Source organism: Harpegnathos saltator, unplaced genomic scaffold (genome assembly GCF_003227715.2).
Source record: "Harpegnathos saltator strain DR-91 unplaced genomic scaffold, Hsal_v8.6 scaffold166, whole genome shotgun sequence".
Taxonomy (NCBI): Eukaryota; Metazoa; Arthropoda; class Insecta; order Hymenoptera; family Formicidae; genus Harpegnathos; species Harpegnathos saltator.
In genome coordinates, this window is record NW_020229946.1 from 69502 (window position 1) to 91154 (window position 21653).

At 40.6% G+C, this 21653-nt stretch overlaps 1 protein-coding gene across 50 annotated transcripts in view; it reads left to right on the forward strand.

The window, feature by feature from the left end:
* Dscam1 (Down syndrome cell adhesion molecule 1) overlaps nucleotides 1-21653 on the forward strand; it is a 98633-nt gene that overhangs the window by 217 nt on the left and 76763 nt on the right. For 25 of the 50 annotated variants that reach the window (XM_025296970.1, XM_025296986.1, XM_025296988.1 and 22 more), the window contains exons 2-5: nucleotides 2463-2589; nucleotides 8813-8994; nucleotides 9500-9638; nucleotides 15760-15930. In XM_025296970.1, the coding sequence (XP_025152755.1) occupies nucleotides 2499-2589; nucleotides 8813-8994; nucleotides 9500-9638; nucleotides 15760-15930 (583 nt within the window). In that variant the 5' untranslated portion in view covers nucleotides 2463-2498. Of the gene's footprint in view, nucleotides 1-2462; nucleotides 2590-8812; nucleotides 8995-9499; nucleotides 9639-10891; nucleotides 11054-12686; nucleotides 12849-13875; nucleotides 14038-15759; nucleotides 15931-16593; nucleotides 16756-21653 lie in introns of all 50 variants that reach the window. The other 25 variants (XM_025297001.1, XM_025296981.1, XM_025297005.1 and 22 more) reach the window with 5 other exon arrangements.

A 21653-nucleotide genomic window follows, 5' to 3' on the forward strand; every position in this document is an offset into this window, starting at 1 on the left:
TGCGAAATCGTTCGTGGGTGTGTGCGTGTGTGCGTGCATGGTGGAATGGCAGTGATCGTGCTAGCTATGTGTGCGAGTGTGTCGATCCGTGGGCGATCTTTCAAATGGCCAATCGGTCTTTGTAATAGCAAGAGTCCGAAGAATTCGGCAAGATGTGATCGCTGATGGTCGCTGGACCTCGATGGAGTCGCTCGAGGATGAGCGACATCGTCGTCGAATATAACTTCCGTGTTGATCATTTGACAAAACCAGCAAGTTGCAGTTCATTAATTTAGGAGACGGCCGCTTCATGCTGTGCGTCTTTGTACTGATCGTTCTTTCAAACCCGAGACCCAGCCTGGCATGATGAGGGTCTGCGTGGGCTCCTTTTTTATTCTCTCTTTCATCTCTCACATGCTTCTAAGATTTCGCATATTTCTGCTACGGCGCGATGGGATTTTCTCAGCGGTCTATTCTCCCTTCTTACACCGGCTGCGAAGGGAGGGGAAATGACTGATGACTTCTTCGTTCGAGGAAAATCAGCCGTTCACCCCATATGGCTCTAATTCATCTTCTTCCAAAGTCGCACCGTTACCATTTTTATAAACGAACAAATCGTCTATCCTTCCTATAGCGTTATCTTAAATCCTCAGTTACGTGTCTTCGCATGAATTCGGATTTTCTCCTTAATTTCATGGCTTGTTACATCGCATGCATTCGAACTACACGATGTAACGACATGATGACGTAGGTGCTGGCGTCACGTTCCGATTTTGCAACGCGATCAATCGACTTACGCGAGGGACAACGGCTGCCGGAACATGCCGGGTAGGACGTCGGTATATTTTCATGTTGCCTGGCGGCTCCTCTATGGGAGGAGAGAGACGTAAAGGGGTCGTGTGGATTTAGCGGGGGGTTCCACGGACACCATCGTGGTCGCCTGGCTAGATCCGAGCTCCGGATGGTAGCATGGCGCGCACCGTCGCGAGGGGTAGATTGAACCGCTCCGCACCCTGCGATCAATAAACTCGCCGAGAGGGAGCAGCCCCGTGACGAGCCGTTCAACTCCGCCACATTTTGTCCCCCCTCTCCCCCTACGCCACTTCATCCCCTCTCGCGCGTTCGCCATGCCCCTTCTGCGCCCTCCAGCCGGTTTGTTCCGTCGCGCGCGCTCTCCAACCGTAACCCTTGCTATCAACGATTCAGCACGTGCACTTCCACCCCGTTCCGCAGTGAGATAGCGCTTTCGCGCTTTACAGATTATCGCGGACCAGCGGGCCTGAAAGAGACTCCAGACTTTACAGAATTTTTCCTGCGACCCCTTAACCGCCCCGTTCTTCCGGGGTGTCATTGCGCGCGAGTCGGACGGCGGGGTTAGGTATCTCTCCTTATTCTTCAGGTTGGGCTCCGTATTTTCAGAATTCACCACGGAGAATGAATTCCGCGGCCGAAACTCGCGCGTCAAACACACAGTCGTGGAGTCGTGGAGTATATATTGCGTTGCGCAGCGGTTGGAAGAGAACTGGTTATTTGAACTTTGATTTTCTCAGCCTGCGAAAGAATTACGGTCGGGGCTGTCAATTAGGGCTAACAGAGAATCAGTGATACAATTTATTGTCATCCTTGTCCATTGTATGCATTAATAAACCTCTCTTTCCGCGATACTGCTTCATTAATTATGCTCGATAAGTCGCGTCTGACGCTTTATTCATACAAACACGTAAATTTATTGTTATTATGCTCTATATATTATAAATTGATTAAATATACTTTGCTAGAACATTTTTACGTGAAATTCACCTAACGGTTCATTTAATGATACTCTAATTAACATTTGGAGTCTCCCTCACACCGAGCTGTTATCGCGAATAATTATGTTCAACGTAACAATTGTATTTTCATCAATATGCATCGGATGCACGAGAAGTTTAGACGTTAATTTTAACAATATGATTCATGATTAACATTAATTTTAACAATACGTGTTGTCTCATAATTATCTTTCATCTCAAATTTACTGATACACGCATGAAACGCATTTGTTCGCTCCCGTGACAATGAGAAGATCGTCAAATAACGATTAGTTAGCTCCAAAGTGCGAATTTTCATTGTGTTGCTCCACAGAGGAATATTCGTCTTCTGTAAGCACGAAGGCCGAGCGATTACACGCGCCTTGAAAGAAATTAGCCTACGTGAGTTCTTGAATGCATGCTAAACTACTACACACACAGACGTAATACGTTTAAAGTGATTGTTACGCGCCTCCGACGACTAGCAACCGACCGACCTTGAACTTAACTGAAGTCCTTTCGCGCTCATCATCTGCCGAAATAAGGAACGTGCTTGATTCAATCATTAAATGTCGACAATCTCCTGGAGCATTTTTTCTATGACTACCATCGAGATACTATCGAGGCGGACCATCAGCGATCGCATTACATTAACCGGCTTGTCGTTCATCGGTGTGCTTTATGTGACATCAGGTGAAAATCAGTGCGCTCAGAGAAGTCGGGATCAGGATGTGGCGAGAACCACCAGGAGGTGGGTGCAAGAAATCCACCCACATTACCGCGATGTTCCTCTTGGCTGCTGTCTTGGCATTGGCAAACGGTGAGTCAATTTCAAACGAAACGATCCCATTCACGCGTTTCTCAGCGTGACGAAGACGGTAATTACAAAGAATCGCTGATGGGTGTCGGTCACATGCAATTTACATCAAATACCGAAAGAAATATACAACATAGACACATGTCACGACTTTTAAGCGCTAAATGCCGGCGAATATGTCATACATTTTGTGGCAATAGAATACTAACGCATATAATTATTATATTAATGCATAATATAATGGTAACTAATGTAAAACTAATGTAAAATACATTGATAAGATGATGTCATCATTTGCGATATCTTTAATGATTCATTTTGCACTTTTAAGTCAAATTTAATTCTTTCCATAACAATTCGTACTATGTGACTGCATAACTATGTAAAAAAATTGTTTTTCCTTTTTATTGTATCAGATTCTTTTTATACGTTATACTATTCTCATCTTCAAAATATTTTTGTATTTTGAAAAACTCGCAGAAATGACATGTTCAAACGTATCAAACTGTGTCTAACGTATCAAACTGCGAAATTTATCATCTGACGTAAAAGTTTCTTCTCGTGGTACGCGTGCTTCGAATGTGCAAGGTGTTCACTTGAAAAGTTTCCACTTTAATGTCTTCAAAAATATATTGTACGGAAAAATGTTGAATATAAAAGATGTAAGGCTTGTAAGAGATACATGATGGTAACTGTAAAAACTACGTGAGCGGCGATTTTCAAGGTCATTTCAAAGTTAACTTTCTTTAGTGGGAAAGTGAAAGAGAAAAGTTTTTTATTACGGAATTAGAAAAAGTAGATAATTTTCTGTTCAAAACTTTTTGTAATTTACATATTAAAATTTTTTTTCACTGGAAAGATATTGGAAACAGTTAAAACACATTATATAATAAATAACTTTTTTTTTCAAATCGTTGCATTCTAAAAAATTTCTCGAAGAATCGATCTACAAGGAATTGACCAAAGCGGAAAATTTTCACGGTCAACGATCGATTCGAGGATTCAAGGACCAATGTCCTAGTAGGTGGAGCGACAGACATTAATCTATTGAGTGACCATCAAAGTCCTTTGATTTGCTGCCGTTAGATTTTTCTCGTGAGGACATTTGAAATTTATTGTTTACAAGACTTCATTGAATGATATTTAAGATTTAAAAAATAGATTGAAAATAACTGACGTTTATAAATTGCTACCTCGTAAGATTTTTCAGAATGCAAGATAATAAAGTAAAAGCAAAATTTATTTTTGTATGGATAAATTGAACGAACATATATCTTAAAAACGATATTTGAGTGTAAAACAAATTGTAATCGTTCTTCATTCCTTCTTTTTTCTCTTTCATAAACATATACATATATACATATAGATGCGTGCGCGCATGCACAAGTACAAGACATTTATATATATTTTAACCTTTCCTAATATTTTCTTAATATAAAATGAGATATTTAAAAAAGTAAGTATCAAAGAGTTTTGGACACAAAATCTGCTTTCTTGAATTCCACAGTGTGAAAAATATCTTTTTCCGTTTAAGAAAAAATTGATCTTGAAATGACCTTAAGAGCCGCCACTCATATAGTTTTTAAGATTACTGTTATGCATTTCCCTCGAAATTCTCCAACTTTTACATTCAGCATTTTTTTATACAACACATATTTCATAAAATATTGAGGAAAATATTGACGCTAATTTTTCAAATTAGCATCTTATTTATGACATATGCATGTTAGATATTCTCAAGGTTTCTCGATTATCATTAATAATGTTGAATGAGTTCTATAGACAACAGAAAATTTCCATCGAAACACGTGATGGAAATTCTGTGAATTAGAAATAATAAATTTCCATTATGAAACATGCAAACGGCAGTCGCGCAAGTATTTTGCGAAGTATTGGAGCAAACAGAAATTAATCAACAAAAAACAAAGGATAACCAATAGGAGATAACACATATCTGTAATAATTTGCGCAACCAATCAATAAAATGAAGTTAAAACATGAGAAATCGTTATTCTTCAAAATCAAAGTGATTTTTCTCTCGTTTGACGTTAAGACACGTATTATGTGAAGTGAAATAAAAATTTGCTTAAAAATTACATAAATTGCTTCCTACATCGTTACCAAATATCACCGTTTAACATCGTTTATCGACTCCGATGTAACAATTGTTTTTTTTTTCGAGTATAACTATAACAACATGGCAGATTCGGAAATGTACATTCTTTCTTTTTCGATCTGTCTTTTGTTACCGGCCATAATGCGGTTCACGTTGCCGCTTTTGTCAGCGTGACCCCGTGTACGCGCATTTTGAATCGAACGAGCAGTCAGTTGGCACCACGAAAGATCTCGAGTATAGGTGCTGGTGGATCACGAAGCGCAGCTGCCGCAGGAAAGAGTAAGATGAAGGGGGCGAGGAGATCGAGGGAAGGGAACAGCTGCTGTTCCCAGAATGCAGGCTCACATGGCTTCGGAGAGAATTGCACTTGGCCGCGGAGGCTGCTACCAGGTGAATCCGCTTGCCCGTAGGTACAGGCGCCTGCGCGCGGCTCCACCTGGGAAAAGTTTAGGGAGCTACGAGAGATATTTGGATGTTCGTCGAGGGAATATACTCACGTATATATATATATATATATATATATATATATTCACGAGCTTTGATTTTCAAACGGCGGATAGAAATTGCAAAATGATTACAGAGAATTATTATGATGATCACATCGATTACGGAAGACTACATTTATGACAAATTGAGTGCGTTATTGCTGGAGCTGGAAGAAACGATGTATGAACACCGAAACACACGGTATTTCGGTGGAGGATCTACCATGGGAGATCTCAGAAATAGATGCGGTCGAAGTCGAAGAAGCCATATAAGCTCCGAAAGTCTGAGACTTAAAAATTTCTCTCTCTCTCTCTCTCTCTTTCTCTACTTACGCGAGGATTGTGTACTTACCCTTGCGGTTGCTGATATATAATGCGTCGTTCACAAAGCACAACTATTTGACGTGGGAGAGAGGGCATTCTGTAATGCTTTTAGAGACGCCGGTGCGATGTCATGTTTGGAACGTCTTAGAAAATAATTAGATGATCGAGAGTAAAGATTTCGCCATTTATTCAAATAGTAAAAAGCTGATTATATATTGCAATATACATTCACTGCGGTGTTGCACGATATCTCACAGCTCTCGTGATGGTAAATTATCGTAATTTTAAAAAAATATACACACACCGATAGTGTTTACTGGAGCCTGGCAGACGTTTCCAGGATGAAGATTTGATTTCGAACGAATAAAGAATCCCGAAACAATAGCTCCATCGGAAGACCGCTTAATCGACTCGCACGATTGTTCTTCGACGATGTCGCCGCGCCGCTTTATAGTTTCGAGATATATTTCCCATTATAATGCGCGTCACGGTGTCTTACGTTCCGACACACACAGACGAGCTGGCGTGAATACACACGAACACACACGTGAATCGCACGTGCGGCGACACGTGTGCGCATGTGTGCGCCCTGGAAATATATTCGATGCAGCGTGTCCGGACGTTTCAAAGCTTCCCCTCTATATATAGATTACGGAGCGGTTGTCGACCGGGAAGAATCTCGCCTTTCATCGGGAAGGCGTGAGAGTTTAATCTCGGAAAAAATTTTTACGACTTACTTTTGTGCGACCGATACCTACGGCGGCTCTTACAACGTATTACATCTGTCATGCAGCTCCGACAATACTTCGTGCCATTATTTCACGGCGCACGTGCCGGAGAGCGTATAAATGACACGATTCTCAGACGCGAACGTGTGATCATCGCTGAAGCAGCTTGTACAATGTCAGTTTTAATCGACCAGTTAATCACCATAATGCCCATATGTTAGTTTAATCCTTCTGGCTTTCTTGCCGCAGTGTTCGACGACGCTGCAGTGCAGCCTGAAAGAATCGTCGGGATGTGTTTGACAGCGGGAAATTTTAACACACTCGTTACCTCAACATATATTTCAAACGTGAAAAGCATACTCACAACTATCGGTAACAGACCTGTAAAACGTCGAAACACATCATCCAAGTGACAAAGTTCGAAAGAGCAGCTTACAGACCTCGCACTTTGAAGATTCTTCTTCTCTTGTACGTTCGAGTGGATGCGATTAGCTGCATTCGAGGACGATTTTTGTCACAACCGGCAAAGGACAGGTGTAGCTTGCACGAAATGGATCATGGGGAAACGTATAAGACGTAAGATAACGATGACAGACAGTAAAGCTGCGGGTATGCCAGTTAAAGTTCAAATAACAGACGTTGCGGCGAGTACGAAAAATTCGGAACACCTGTTCCTTATACCTGCGTGTACATCCCACCGTCCGTTTCAACGGCGCACGCTTCGCCCAACCGGTTCTTCGTGACTTGATTTTATACTGCAGCACGTTTATTTGCTCTCACTTCAGCGTAGTCATCGTCGTCGTCGTCGTCGTCGTCCTCGTCGTACGTAGGTGAATCAGTAGGTGGCTACGTGCGAAGAAAGTAGCACGGTAGACTCCTGTATAGACCCCGAACGTCCTCCACGACGACGAACGACTTGTACTCCTAAACATTCGCGTCATGCTAACATTACGAACAGTCGCAGTCAATTATTTAGACAGATGAGTGAGCGAGGGTCATGAAAGTACTCACTCAGCTTCCGACGAGTTCCCTGGAGAATGAGTTATCAATTATAAATGCGTCGACATAACGTTTCACTGTTTTTGCAATATTTCCCAGTTGAAAATGAAAACGTCCAGTTGGAAAAAAAATTAAATATAAATAATTTTATCGGAGATTATCTATAGCGGTGCATGATATTTTTGAAGGATTATGTTATCCTCAGCACTTGTGGGGAAAATATGAAACGTCTGATTTGTGCATGTAAACTTGCGATTAATGGTGCACAGACTATACGATGAAATGGAATGCCGGCGGGAATATTTTTTGCTATCGATGGCACTGGCAGTGAAGCGAAGAATACAACTCGGACACGACGGAAAAGGAATCACGCATTGTCGTCTCCCTTATGGTCATGTGACGTTGATCGCATATTATTCAATAACAGGCCGACAACCTGTTGTTTGCTGCAATTGGCAACGCGCCAATTGAATGTGGGTGTCACATATCCTGGTTGAAACGGATGATAAGAGAAACTCGAAGGCACAAGATAAAGGTCTCGTGACACTTTAAATTAATTGGCTTCGCGCTAATGTTCCCACAAGTTATCAAGGCCTCTTTACGTTTCGTTCTGTCCTCGGTAGATTCTTTTGTCTTCCTTCGTAGCTAAAACGTTTCCGGACTAAAATATATCGTATCTATAAAAAATTACTCAAAGCCGCGGCATGTTATCTATTGTCTTAAGAGAAAAAGGAATATCGAAAGGATCGTACATTTTGAAAGCGATGCAAGTGCATATTAGTAATAAATATTACTAAGCAATTGGCAAACAGTAAAATTTCCATAATATAGGATTGCGCCGTCGGTAGGAGTCACACTCTCACGAAATAATAATGAAAACGATATATCGGAATTTTATTCTGTAATCAATAACATAAAGGCATACACAAAGGAAGAAGAAAACTCACTACCTCTCGACTCGCTGCGTTCAACTTTTCGAATATCAAAGTCGAAACCTAAAAGTCATTATTGACTTGTTGTCTTCTCTCCTTTAATGTCGTCGCGGCTGATTTTTAATTTGTCTTCCCTTCTGTTATTTTCTCGTCAGCATTGTTAGCGATATCGAAAAAAAAACATCCGGTATATACGATTCGTTCTTTATCCTTAGCAACTAATGCCCACGGACACTCCTCAATCTTGTGATCATCCAGCCAGAAACATGTGATGAACTTTGTCGATAGTTCGGTATTGTCGGTATTTTGACGATTTGTATTTCTTCGGAACGCCTAACGATCGGACTAAATGTTTTTATATCGCGCGGGAGACGCCAGCGATAGATCATGAGCGATATACATGTTTGCTTGTGTCTACCTAAAATACAGTTGAGCCTAGCGGGTCCCCTTGGCACATATTTGCTTTGTAATCAAAGGATAAACATATCACGACAAGGGAATAATATTACATCAAATATTTTACAATATCAACCGATCCTGCAGTAATATTTGAATACCACAGATTTCATCCTCAAGATAAATTCGAATAATTCGCACAAACGCTCGTTATGGTCACCACAAACCTTTGATTTCTGCTTGCAGTTGTTGTGGCTGAAGATGAATCAATGGGACCGGTATTTGTGAAGGAACCACCAAACCGAGTCGATTTCTCAAACGGAACCGGAGCTGTCGTTGAATGCCAGGCGAGAGGAAATCCTCAACCGGATATCATTTGGGTTCGTGCTGACGGAACTGCTGTAGGAGATGTTCCCGGATTGAGACAGGTGTTACATTACGTTTCCTTTTTCCTTTTTCTCTCGTCCGGATTTCACTTTATATACGATTATTACATTTTTTTTATTACTTTATTACTTTATTATTACCTTACGATCGAAGCTGAAATTTGCTTAAAATACGATACTTCACTCGCACAAAGATAATACCCGCTACACATATTTCTGATGATATTTATATAAATATTTATATAAATATTTTATTAGTTTTAATGTGAAAGAAATTTTCAAAGGAAGACTTACATCTTTTCTTCTTACGTTGATTGAAAATAAATTCTTTTCACGCGCAAGCAGTTCCTTTAGATGGTTGTCGTCTATCAGCCGTTCTACTGTCTGCGAATGCCTTTTTTGCGACATGTGAATGGAATCATTAATCGCCCATGCATCCTACGTTCATTCACGCAATCGTGAAGGACGCGTTAATTATTTGCAAGCTTGCTGCGCATGTGCGCAAGTGATCGCGTGAAGTCAGTTTCTTACATGCTCTTGTTTGCAGGTTCTACCGAATGGAAATTTGGTGTTCCCTCCTTTCCGCGCTGAGGATTACCGTCAGGAAGTTCACGCTCAGGTCTACAGCTGCTTGGCACGTTCCCCTGCAGGTTCGGTACACAGCCGTGATGTCAACGTGAGAGCCGGTAAGTGTCGAACGTGGAATTCGCCATTTGTCGTTTAGCCATCTGTACTATTTGATCAAGAATCGGTAAACTTAATTCTAACTTTAGTAAATATTTTTTGATGATACGAGGGCAGTCTGAAAAGTTCTCGGCCTGACACATAGATGGCATTAGAAACTGTCAAACTATAATTGTATTGGAAAGTGGCATCCCTGATATAAATGTAAAATTTTATTTCGATCTGCCAAGTCATTCGAGTAGTAGCACCAGTTTAATATTGACGTGTCATTGTCTTTTTTAAAATGGAAAAAATTGAATATCGTGCAGTGATTAAATTCTTTGTTTTGGATGGTTTAACACCAACAGAAATTCATTCGAAATTGTTAAAAGTGTATAAGGTATATTACGTGATAATTTATATATATATATATATATGCGCGTTTAAATGTTAGAATTATATTTTAGTGCAGAATGTCAGATGGCTAAACATAGGACAATCTAAAAGTTATTTTTTTCAGCTGTGGATAATCGTAGCACGTTTGTTCGTGCGATTCGTTTCTGCTATATTCATCTGGCACCTCAGTTCGGAAGAACTGAGTCCGATGAAACTTGAATCCGATAAAAGACATCGGTGTCAATCAGGCAATATAAAAAAATTGGACGATTAGACTTATCTGATTAGACTTGTTTGATTACATCAACACTTGTTCTTTAACAATTTGTAATCTCTGCCGCCGCCGTTTATGCGAACATATCTACGATTCGTTCTCCAGTCTCAATCCGCTCGCAAGTTATCAGGACGTGAGTCTTTACGCGATGTAATCTTATTTTTACGTGATGTCATCGTATTTTATGCAGGATTAACAGTGTTTCTGAATAACGCAGTGATATCATTAGGTTTGACGTCACCTCGTTTTATCGACCGCACAGCTTCCGGCAACATCTCTCTATATCCCGTTCATCAAAGACAAAAATATTTATCTACAGATATTTGTTATTGAATCTTTTTTAGATATGTATTATACAATTATTCAGCAAATTTTATATATATTAAATGTTAACAAAATTTCCATTTAACTCTGTATTGGCATAATTTTTTATTTTTTATTAAAAATCAATGTTGAAGAAAACTTTAGGAAAATTTTGCTCCATAGAAAAACGTAGGTTTATCATAAAAAAGAGAAAACATTCAAGATATTCTTGGAGCTATCGAGACTGGAGTAGAATGATGCTCGATACACTATGGATGTTATCTTGTGTGTACTAAATTATAGTGGTGGCGCAGTATTACGACACCGACGTCAATAAAGAATACGCAATTCGTGGGAACAGTGCCATTTTGAAGTGTGTCGTTCCTTCTTTCGTCGCTGATTTCGTCAAAGTCCTGTCCTGGCACACGGATCAAGGAGAGGAATTCGTACCTGGCGATGATTTCGGTATTCCTCGAGGCATTCGACTAGATAAACAGAAGGAGTTCCTTGCTTCTTTCCGAGCAGAAAATTCCGTTGTTGCATCTTCGCCGTGCAATGATCCACATCGGCATGAACATGAACAGCAGATGTCACTTTATTGTAATTTTGCCAAAGTTTAGCGGGTCTCCAAAATTCCAAGGATTCATAGTAACTTAAAATTTGAGAATTGATACAGCCATGTTTTATATAGAAATGTCCTTTTAAAAGACAATATAATAAAATTCATCTCTCATTTCGGAATTTCGCCGATGAAATTTTTATCGACGTTACTTCTCAATTGATTTGTGCTCTGTACAGAGATAATTGAGACGTAATACCGTTATCGCTCCAAGCGTTCGTTCCAATTCACGGTGCCAAATGCACGGTGTTGTTCGGTCGAGGAACTGACACCGTCCGTGCGACCCGGCCGCTTCTCGTATATTGATCTCAATTGCCGCTGTGGCGAAATGCAAATCCATTTGGACCGGAGCAACGCGAAAGTATATGGGTCGCTCACTTTCCTCTTCCACGGTCGGCACGTATATGTGTACGCGCGCATCGTCATTCGTCTCGTTAACGTCGCTCCCAACTCGTCATATTTGCCGTGCTGGCCAAAACGATCGGATAGTTGACGCGCTTGTCTCTCTCTCTCTCTCTCTCTCTCTCTCTCTCTCTCTCTCTCTCTCTCTCTCGGTTTTCTGTTAAACCACACGTTTATACGATACTCGCTTCCGACGCGTCGCCCGTATATTTTAAACGTGTCGATTCGTTCAGGCTTTACTTCCGGTCTGCTTCCTCTTGTTTCTCTACTCGGGAGGTACAAATAGTAATGATAACTAATCATAACGATAGCAATGAGAACAATAATCGTATAATAAGTCGTAGAGTATTTTTATGTTTTAAATTAATTTCATTTGCTGTAACTTGTTTCGTGCTTTAATTATTTGATATTTTACGAAGATTGTTCGAATGTGTCATTTCGATTCAAACTGCGCAAGGTGATTTTCCGCATTACGATTACGTATGATTTTGTATAATTTAATAAGAACAAAATAAATTTCATCGTATCGCTCAAGATTTTCTCGGAACGTTGTACAACATACCCAATTTACAGACGCACATACGCGCTCACACATACACGCATATATTCAGGTTGAACGTCAATCGATCGTGCCGTCATGCTTTCATGCTATCATGACGCCCGCTCATCGGCGACTGCGACGTAAGATGCGACAATGTGAATTATTCTGCTTCCGAGACAATGGCGAAATGGATCGCCCAAAGTTGCCGTCAACGTCGTCGAGGTTTCATCAGGCTTAAACGCGAATTAATTTCGTAGGTCACATCGACTGACGCTTGATAAAATCCCTCGATAAAGACTCAGCGCAAATTGTGATATTAATTACGTACTCTCTCAAGAGTGTATTTTCGCGTCGAAAAGAATTAAAATTTCGAGACGAGCAGGTCGAGATAGAGACATGAGATGAAATGCGATTCGCCGCAATTATCCCGATAAATGAATCGCCAGTCGTTTAAAAGTCAAACGGTATGAATGGACGACTTGTTGTGCTTAATGGGAAACGAGTTCGCGCGGGTTACTCGGTCCGATTTATTGCAGTGGTGCACCAATATTATCAGTCGGAAGTCAACAACGAGTACGTGATTCGCGGTAACGCGGCCATTCTCAAGTGCAGCATACCGAGCTTCGTCGCGGAGTTCGTTCAGGTCGTTGGCTGGCAGGATGACCAAGGAAATTCTTTTGATCCCGACCAGGGCAACGGTACAGATCGAAACCTGCGGGAAAATTTGCAAGTCGGAACACGCGCGGGCAGCGGATGATAATAACTAGTCAACGTCGTCGATCTCGCATTCTGCGTGATGCGTTTCTCCTCGTCTAACTGTACCACATGTACCGTGGATTTTGCATAAATATTTCGCGTTTAATCTGATCAAAACCCTTCAAGTGTATCCTTCTAGAAGCCTGTTGAACCTGTATTATTGCCTACGTTATTGTCTTTCCTGTATCGTTTTATTGAAATAGCTCTGGAGGCGCTTCAAGCGTATTGAAATAGCCTTGCTTAACGAAACAATGTAATTACTGTTATCTCTTATGTAATTCGTATTTCGCGAGACATTGTACCAGCCAATTGAGAACCAGTTTTCGTAATCACACGGTGTAGCACAGGATCAAATCATGTGTAATGTTATGCGCTGAGGCAGCAGCTGCTTGCGATCACTTGGAAATCGCCTAATCGACTAATTTACTCCGGAGAAATATACCTCACTTTTCCGGCGCGATCAAGTCAACTTACATAACGGAATGTAGGATTGTGTTCAGCACACGGAGATAGAAATTGTTCGAACGTTTCATCTCTTAAGCCTGATCTACAATATGTTCCTGCTTTCTGTTCTCTATATTTTTTATCTTTTTCTATCTTGAGACATAAGGTCTGAGTCAAAAAGAGATAGAGAGAAAGAAACAGAAAGCACAAAGAGTACATTGAGTAGATGAGGCTCCAATTTCGATTGCACGAAATAACAACTTTTCTCGCGATCACAGTTTGATATGATTTAACGTAATCTGATAAGAACAACGTAACTTTGATCGTTGCGTCCAACACACGAGTTTCGGAGTGATCCGCGCGTCGAAGGGAATCTTGCCGAGTTCTCAGCCGGGAAAGTTGATTCTCCTCGCGGTTAAACACGCGGAAATAATGCGGAGGAGTCGAGGGGAGGGGGGAGTGGTGCGCGTGAGATGTGATGTAGTTAGACAATGCGCCATTATAATACTCCATTATCTTTCGCAGTCGTGACTCAGTATTACGAGGCGGAAGTTGTATCGGAATACGTGATACGCGGCAATGCAGCTATCTTGAAGTGCACCATACCGAGCTTTGTTGCCGAATTCGTGTCGGTGGAATCGTGGGTAGGAAGCGACGGCTCGACCTTCAGACCGTCTACTGATTATGGTACATACGCACGTGTTCCTGTTCATTCAGCGTACTTGTTCTCCTATCGTTCGCCTTTCAGAGGGGAACTCATTCCCGGGTGATACGCCGGCCAGAAGATTTCATATTGCTCTTTCACTTCGCTCGCGCTTTCGCATCTTTCGTTTTTCCTCTTTCGTTCATTCAGCTCCGGGCAAGTTGACGCTGTCACTGTTTTAATCATTTGAGCAAGCTGACACTGTTAGTTTTACCATTATTAGCTTTACTGTTTCAATGGAAGGTACAGGAGTTTGTCGCTGCATTATTATAATTAAAATGTATGAGCGACCATGCGGTTGTATTTAGTTTATGATCAAGTCGATCTGAATATTTTTAGACAAGCGGAGAAGTGCGTATTATTTGCGTTTATTTTATATTTTACAAGAATTTTTCTAATAAAGAAACTCTCTTGGAGCAGGAAATTTTCATAATAAAAGCATTCTTATTATGAATTTTTATAACGAGAATTTTCATACTTAGTACCCGAAACTTTCTGTAACATTTTTCTTATGGCACACATAGTCTTCTCTGATAAGAAAATTACATGCTTTTGAAATACATTTTCTTCTATATTTACATTTACGCTTCTTTCATATCACGTCTTCTCACGTCCCTGTAAAGTGATGATTAAAGCCGTCAATCAGGCAAGATAAATTATTACTTATTTGTTTCGAGACAAGTTTTACCTCTCACATACGTGCGAGAAGTTTAACGCACATCTACCCCCTTATATCCAAGTAGGATTGATTACTTGGGCACACTTTGGCTGATTTTCAATACGGAAACTGCACATTTGACTACTGATGAACGCGTTGGCCGATAAGTACACACGATGAGTATACAGGGCGAGGAAATTCTCTTTCCGGTCGTATCACCCTCTGTCTCCCTGCTGTTCGGACACCCCCCTGTCCCCTCGCGTCCAACTTTGTCGAAGTTCAAAGTGGCACGTGGTAACGATTCGTTTCCGCCGGCCACGCGATCTGGTCTGGATGGCGGCTGAACGGCGGCGGCAGTACATACATACGCGAGGGTTAATGAACCATCCGGTGGTTCTCACGTCGCGAATTATGGCGGATCTAAGAAAATAAGCCGCGCGTCCATGACGAAACATGGAGAATGTTGGGCAACTTGGCCAAAGTTGCTCGGGAAAATTCCAGAGCGGAAACTCCGTCACTCTCGTAATCCCGTATAAGCTCGTAATCTCTAATGACCGTATTTTGACGGATTTAGAATGCATCGATGTAATAAGAGCGAGACGCCCAAAAGTGCGATACATCTCGTTAAATTTTAGTCAGTAACAATAAATTTGTGAAGCCTGGAGGGAGGGAAAGAAAATTTGCGAGACGCTAGAATGCGGAGGATCGCAAAGCGCTTCCTATGGGGTTTTTCTAAAAGTACTCTTGATTTATTTAGCAGCGCAATGTCTTTAAACAGTTTGGACTTTCTCAGAACGCTTGTGTTCACAGCCAAGCAATGGATAAAGCGTCTAATTTTACATTTCTGCTTAGTGATTCATTCACTTGAGGCACAAGTGGCTCTTCTACATCTACAAGTATAATAATATGACAAATTCAGGGATGAGAAACGTGAATGTCTCGTTTTGCTTACATGTACTGTATAGATTACTTTTCAACGAAACGATGCAATGTTTCTTCATTTGTAATTGAGCATTTTCTTTATTTTAATCTTATTCCTCCCGCATAGTCGTCACTCAGCCTTACAATCCAGAAATCTTGACCGAATACGTAATAAGAGGAAACAGCGCGATCTTAAAATGCAGCATTCCCAGCTATATCGCAGAATTCGTTACTGTCGAGGCGTGGATTCGCGAAGACGAAGAGGTCTACCTGCCGGAAGATCCTGCTGTCGGGCAGGGTACTATTTTGGTCGTCCTCAATTATTTTATAAATGTCCAACGGAAGATTTATACGAACTAGGATGGCTAAAATATTTTAGCTTCTTACAGTAAACGCTATTCCGCTAAAAGAAATATCGAAAGCAAATCTTTGAAGCGTCTAATAGTATGGTGCAGAGCTTGAGAAAAAGTTAATTTTGAAAATAAAAGAAATGAAATTTAAGCTATAATTCCCTCAAAAGATTTCTCGAAAATATGGTTTATCTAATCGTTGAACTAATTCTCGATTATTTCTTTCCATCCTAATTCTACGAGAATCTTCTGTGGTAGGCTTGTCTGTTGTGTTTATTAATCTCATTAACAGAAATAACATGTCCATGTATACACTCCGTCACTGTCACGAGAATCTTGTAATCTATTCTTTTTAATTCTTTGACAGCATATATACTTTTGCAGATTCTATGCTCGTCAAAAGAAAAACACGGTGGTTGACATTACTCGAGACATCAGCGATAATTGAGCAAACGAAAACACATTTTTTTCATTTCTGATTGGTTTTTTTGATTTAACGTTACTCGACGAGAGAGGTCTAGACGGATCGCCGAATGTTTGGAGAGACGACAGACGGTGCGTGATTTTTCAAATCACGTTTCAAAGAGTTAACACATTGCCCGCGCCGGTAGTTGTTTCACAGTTCTACGTCACCGAGGCCGAGAACGAATACGTGATCCGAGCTAACAGCGCGATCATGAAATGCAAAATACCGAGCTTCGTGTCTGAGTTCGTCCTCGTGGATCAGTGGGTGGCCGACGACGGGACAATTTACACGGCCGGCCAGGAGTACGGTATGACGCCGGTCGATGCCGATGTAGTTTACGTGGTTGTCCGCGGGAAAACTTTTGTTCTCTTCTTTCCCCGCATTCTCATTTCCCTCCCTCAAACGAGCGCTCACACTTTCTTCTCGCTCGTCTCTCGGCAACTGTCGGCTGCAGCTTGCACGGTCGTCACGGAGTTCCAACTTTTACTTTCGAATCTGTTTTAAATCTGATGCAATTCTGTACGGAGGGCGAGAAAAATCTGTACTTAAGTATTACGTACGCGTTCACGAGAAATACATGTCCAACAAGTCGATATTGCACAAGCGATATTAAAATAAATCTGAAGACGTTGAATGATTTCAATATCGATGTAAACTTGGCGTTGAACTTGTATAAGAAAGAATGTCGCATATAATTTGGTTATTTGCTTTTTTCTCTATTTTTCAAATAATAAAAATCCAAGAGAGTTAAACAATAATTATTTACAATTATTTATAACTACCGCATCAGTTACAATCATTGCATTTAGTTCTTTTGAAGATGTCAAGATGTCTTTTTAATTTCTTTTATTCATATATCCTTATTTTAAGCACTTTTGTAGATTGTTTCGATTAAAATCGATAAAAGTTTATTTCCAACAACGGTTAAGATTTTATTTTATCTGGTGGTCCTAAACAAAAGTAAATATGCAGTTATATATTTTAGATGTCTATTCTTCAATTAGCATTAATAAAATTTAGGCGAGGGTTTTAACACCCGCATGTCTTCTTTTTTATCTCATTGGAGAGCTGTCGTTTCCGAAAGTAGTTGATTTAATACAAGTAAATTGTTTCTATGATTACACATAATTTATGTACATAATTAAATAATGTATTATTTAATTTATTTGATATAAATATATATTATTTATTTAGTAAATACTTATACACTGATTTATCTCTGACGACTTTCACTTTGACGTATGTTGACAATATTATATTAGTTGTCATGTTTCTGCGCAACATGCAAAAGTTCAGCAGTCACTCATTTTATTAAAAATTTATTAAAAGTTTATTAAAAAGTTGCCAGTAAAAGAAATTTTATAAATAGGACCTTATATTATATATCTTTAACATCACATAGATTCCTCGAGTGAGGAATATAAACACGTATATTAATAGTACAAAAAAATGTAAATAAGGGTAGATAAATAAATGTAAGTATAGGTTAGGTTAGGTTAGAAATCGATATTTTTTTTAAGAGGAGGTGCACGAGGAAGAGCTTCGCCGCGTATATACACATGAAGCAAATACGTGCCAAGTTTTTCTACTAAACAATGTAGATAATAATCTATTTATTCACTTTCATGAATTCTATAGCTTGTTAGTGGATAGTTTAGACATGGTTGTGTGACAAACTGATCCTCTCAGAGTGATTATAAAGAGGTTAAAACATAATCTTGCTATGCAATAATCATAATGTTTCTCCCTAGTTCCGTATCAAGACATTCTATCCCGCATATCTCGTCATAAATGTTTAATATTTTGTATATATGTAATATATGCGTATCAGTTGTTGGTTTTACAAAGTTCTCTGAGTGATTTTCTACAGTAAGTCAATGTACAAATTTATTATTTGTATATACATGTTGTTCAAAAATTACGTATATTTTATGTACATTTTTTTTTAATAACTTTTTAACGAACAATGAATGACGACGACAATAAACATTGAAACTTTTAGCATGTTATTCAGAGACATAATCTTGAAAACATACACCAAAGTGAATTTTATTCGAAAGAGGTCAGTTAAGCTAAATATTTACCAAATATATTTAATCATCCTTATCAGGATTTATCCGTTCCTCTATACTGCTACCCTCAGTTGTTTGACTGAGTTTAACTTGTTATTTCAAGAAAGTAAAGTTTAAATAATAAAATCTGACCAGGATTCTGCCTTGTTTTCAGTTCTTGCCAGAAATTCTTCTACTGACAATCAAATACATTTATTTCAAATCTTTTTTACTCTCCGAAGTAAAAGAGATTTTCTTTCAATCTTTTGCAAATTTTCTTTCCTTCGAGTACGATGTCAAGTTCACATCGATAGTCTCTAACGTCTCTAACGGAAAAATATGATAGCTACGTGCAGTTTCGATTTGCCTGTCGGTTCAGTTTGAATAGCACCCACGGTAGACAATTTCCAAACTCGGTGTGACGAGTCATGATCTCTTCTGGGAAATCGCGCATTGCAGTGGTGCAGCAATTCTACGAGACGAGGGTCATCGATGAGTTCGTCTTACGCGGAAATACGGCTACCCTGAAGTGCCTCGTGCCTAGCTTTGTGGCGGATTTTGTAGAAGTTATTGAATGGCAAGCTGAGGATGGATCCATGTATAGCGCAAATGACCAGCAGGAGAAGGGTATTTAGCGTTTACATTGATTGTGCACAAGATCGACGATTGACGAAATAACATTGCTGTTTGCTTTCGCCGTCTAATATCACTTTCCGCGATTCAAAGTTAACTGCCGAAGTGAAAACGGCTTTTTTCAATTGATTCTTTTTCTGAATGGGATGTCCTTTTTATCTACGACCGACTTAAGGTTTCTTGTTTCAAAGGCGTTTTAAGGCTCACAAAGGCACTCACCTTTGTGATAACCTTGCAAATTAAATTACGACGTTCCAGATGGGTAAAGACGGTGCATATTCTTGACACAGAGACTCGCGGTTTTCTTCAGTACGGGGGACGAATATCCTCAGGGTAGTGGAAAGGTGGGTTTGGGGTTGATGGAGCGGAATGCGAATTTTGCCTGGAAAGTTTGCCCTTTCCGATTCAACGATCGGCAAGGGTGAATACAGGCAGAACATGCGGCTGGCAGTGGCCTCGTTCGATGTGAACCTCGGATTAGGTTAAGCCGGATTAATCGGCCTGAGAGCGAATTAACGCCCGCGCGACCAGCCTGATCCACTTTCAATAAAGAGAGGATCGTTAAGGGGGGCTATTCCCGGCGACGTAATCGAATTTACTTTACGGCCTCTGCGGTCGGCAGTCGAAGACATCGCGATATTAATTAATGAGGTGAAGGCTTACCGAGCCTGCGCTGAAATGTTGAATTTGCGTATTCGTCTTTTGTTCCGTCACGCTTTCGTAACAGCAGTCTCACGCTCTTGTATATCTGTTTTGAGACGCGCATCATGCAAAGGCAGCGTAATCAAGTTTCCCACATCGGATTCGCGAGATACTGGTAGAAACCGGCGCGTGATGCCGGTTTTAACAGAGCTGACGCAAGACTCGAGTGTCGCTAATTAACGATTCTGGTTGAGCCGAAGAAAAATGCAACGTTATTAGGCGTCTCGTGCTGACAAACGACCAATTATTAACTTACAAGAGTTTTGCCACAAAAGTGATCGGCAGAATGTCATTTTTTGAGGATTTCGAGATAAGAATATGAGGAGCGCTGTGTGGATAACGATTACATGATCCTTTCTACTGCGGATATCATTCGATCCATTGTTTGCGTACATCGCACGGATGAACCGCTTCGAAATTTGGAAATAAGAAGGCGGACTCGCTAGTGGGCGCAAATCTAATTCGCAAGTGGATCGAGTCAAGTTAATCGGACCGGTGTCCACGTGCACGTGCGCGGGTGCGCTGCGGACTCGCTGGAGGCGCGAGCTCGAGAGCTGGCTGGCGGTGGTCAGCTTTGTGCTGACAGCAGATTCATTGAAATTTTAATCGGCGCGATCAAAGCGCCGACCGTGAGTCGCAACTAGAACAAACGCCAGGCTTTTTTCTCTCGCTTCATTGCAGTGGTCGCGCAGTACTTTGAGGTTCAGGTTTACGATCAGTTCGCGATACGCGGCAACGCGGCTATTTTCAAGTGTCAAGTTCCCTCGTTCGTGGCCGACCACGTGGACGTGGTGAGCTGGATCGATTCCAACGGCGGCAGTTATGTCGCTGACGGACAATCATACGGTACAAAAGTGAACAATTACAAACTCTGCACCCCGGTATTCCGCCTTTAGTAGTCAGGAGGAGAGACACACACAGATCCCGTTTATGGCGGGCGCAAATCACCGAACAAGAGAGAACTGGCTCGTTTCTCGTCGATTTCTCTCGTTCCCTGGCACGCTCGTTTCCTAAGCTTCTTCTCCTTATCGATGCTACGCGTCGCGCTATTGACTGCTTTAAATGCGTTCACTGCGCAAGTGTGTACGTGATGCAAAGAGAAATATCGCTCGCGTGTTTGTTGCGATGCGCACTCTTTGTCTTTGTTTATCGAATTTATGTAATGAATGTAATATTCAATATCGATCGCGTCTATTTCAAGACCGGTCGCACGACCAGTTCTCTTCGATGAACGCAGGAACGTATTCTTCAGCAGCCGCGACAGCACAGAGTTGATTTTACGTCGAAGATAATATTAGAAATGTCTCGCAGACATTTAATTCATAGATAGTGAGAGTACACAAATAAGGTGTCTCGTATGTTTGTTCAGCCGAGAGAAATTTGCTAAGTCGCTGTGACAATCATGAGAATACCGTCTCGATCGTTCGTCGAACACATCCCCACCTTTACCATAAACTCAAACTTTAATGGAACACTACAATGAAAATTATAATTATGCACGCTATAATTGAAACTAATCAAATCAAATCAGAGATTGATTGTGACACGCGATTGTGTATTGATTTTCGTATTTTCCAAAAAGTCTAAACGCAAACATTAAAGTAAACATATTGTTATTATTCGGCCACATTAGCAATTATTTGGACTGAAAGTCACGAGCGTATTTACGAATTACGCGATATTCGCGATATTTAACTTTCCTGCACAAATTTTGCGACACTACCGAACGTGTTTTAATTCTACCGCTGCACGCTGCAGAAATATTTAAATCAGATTCATCAAGGCGTGTAATATGTCGAGTACGAATGACGATCGACAA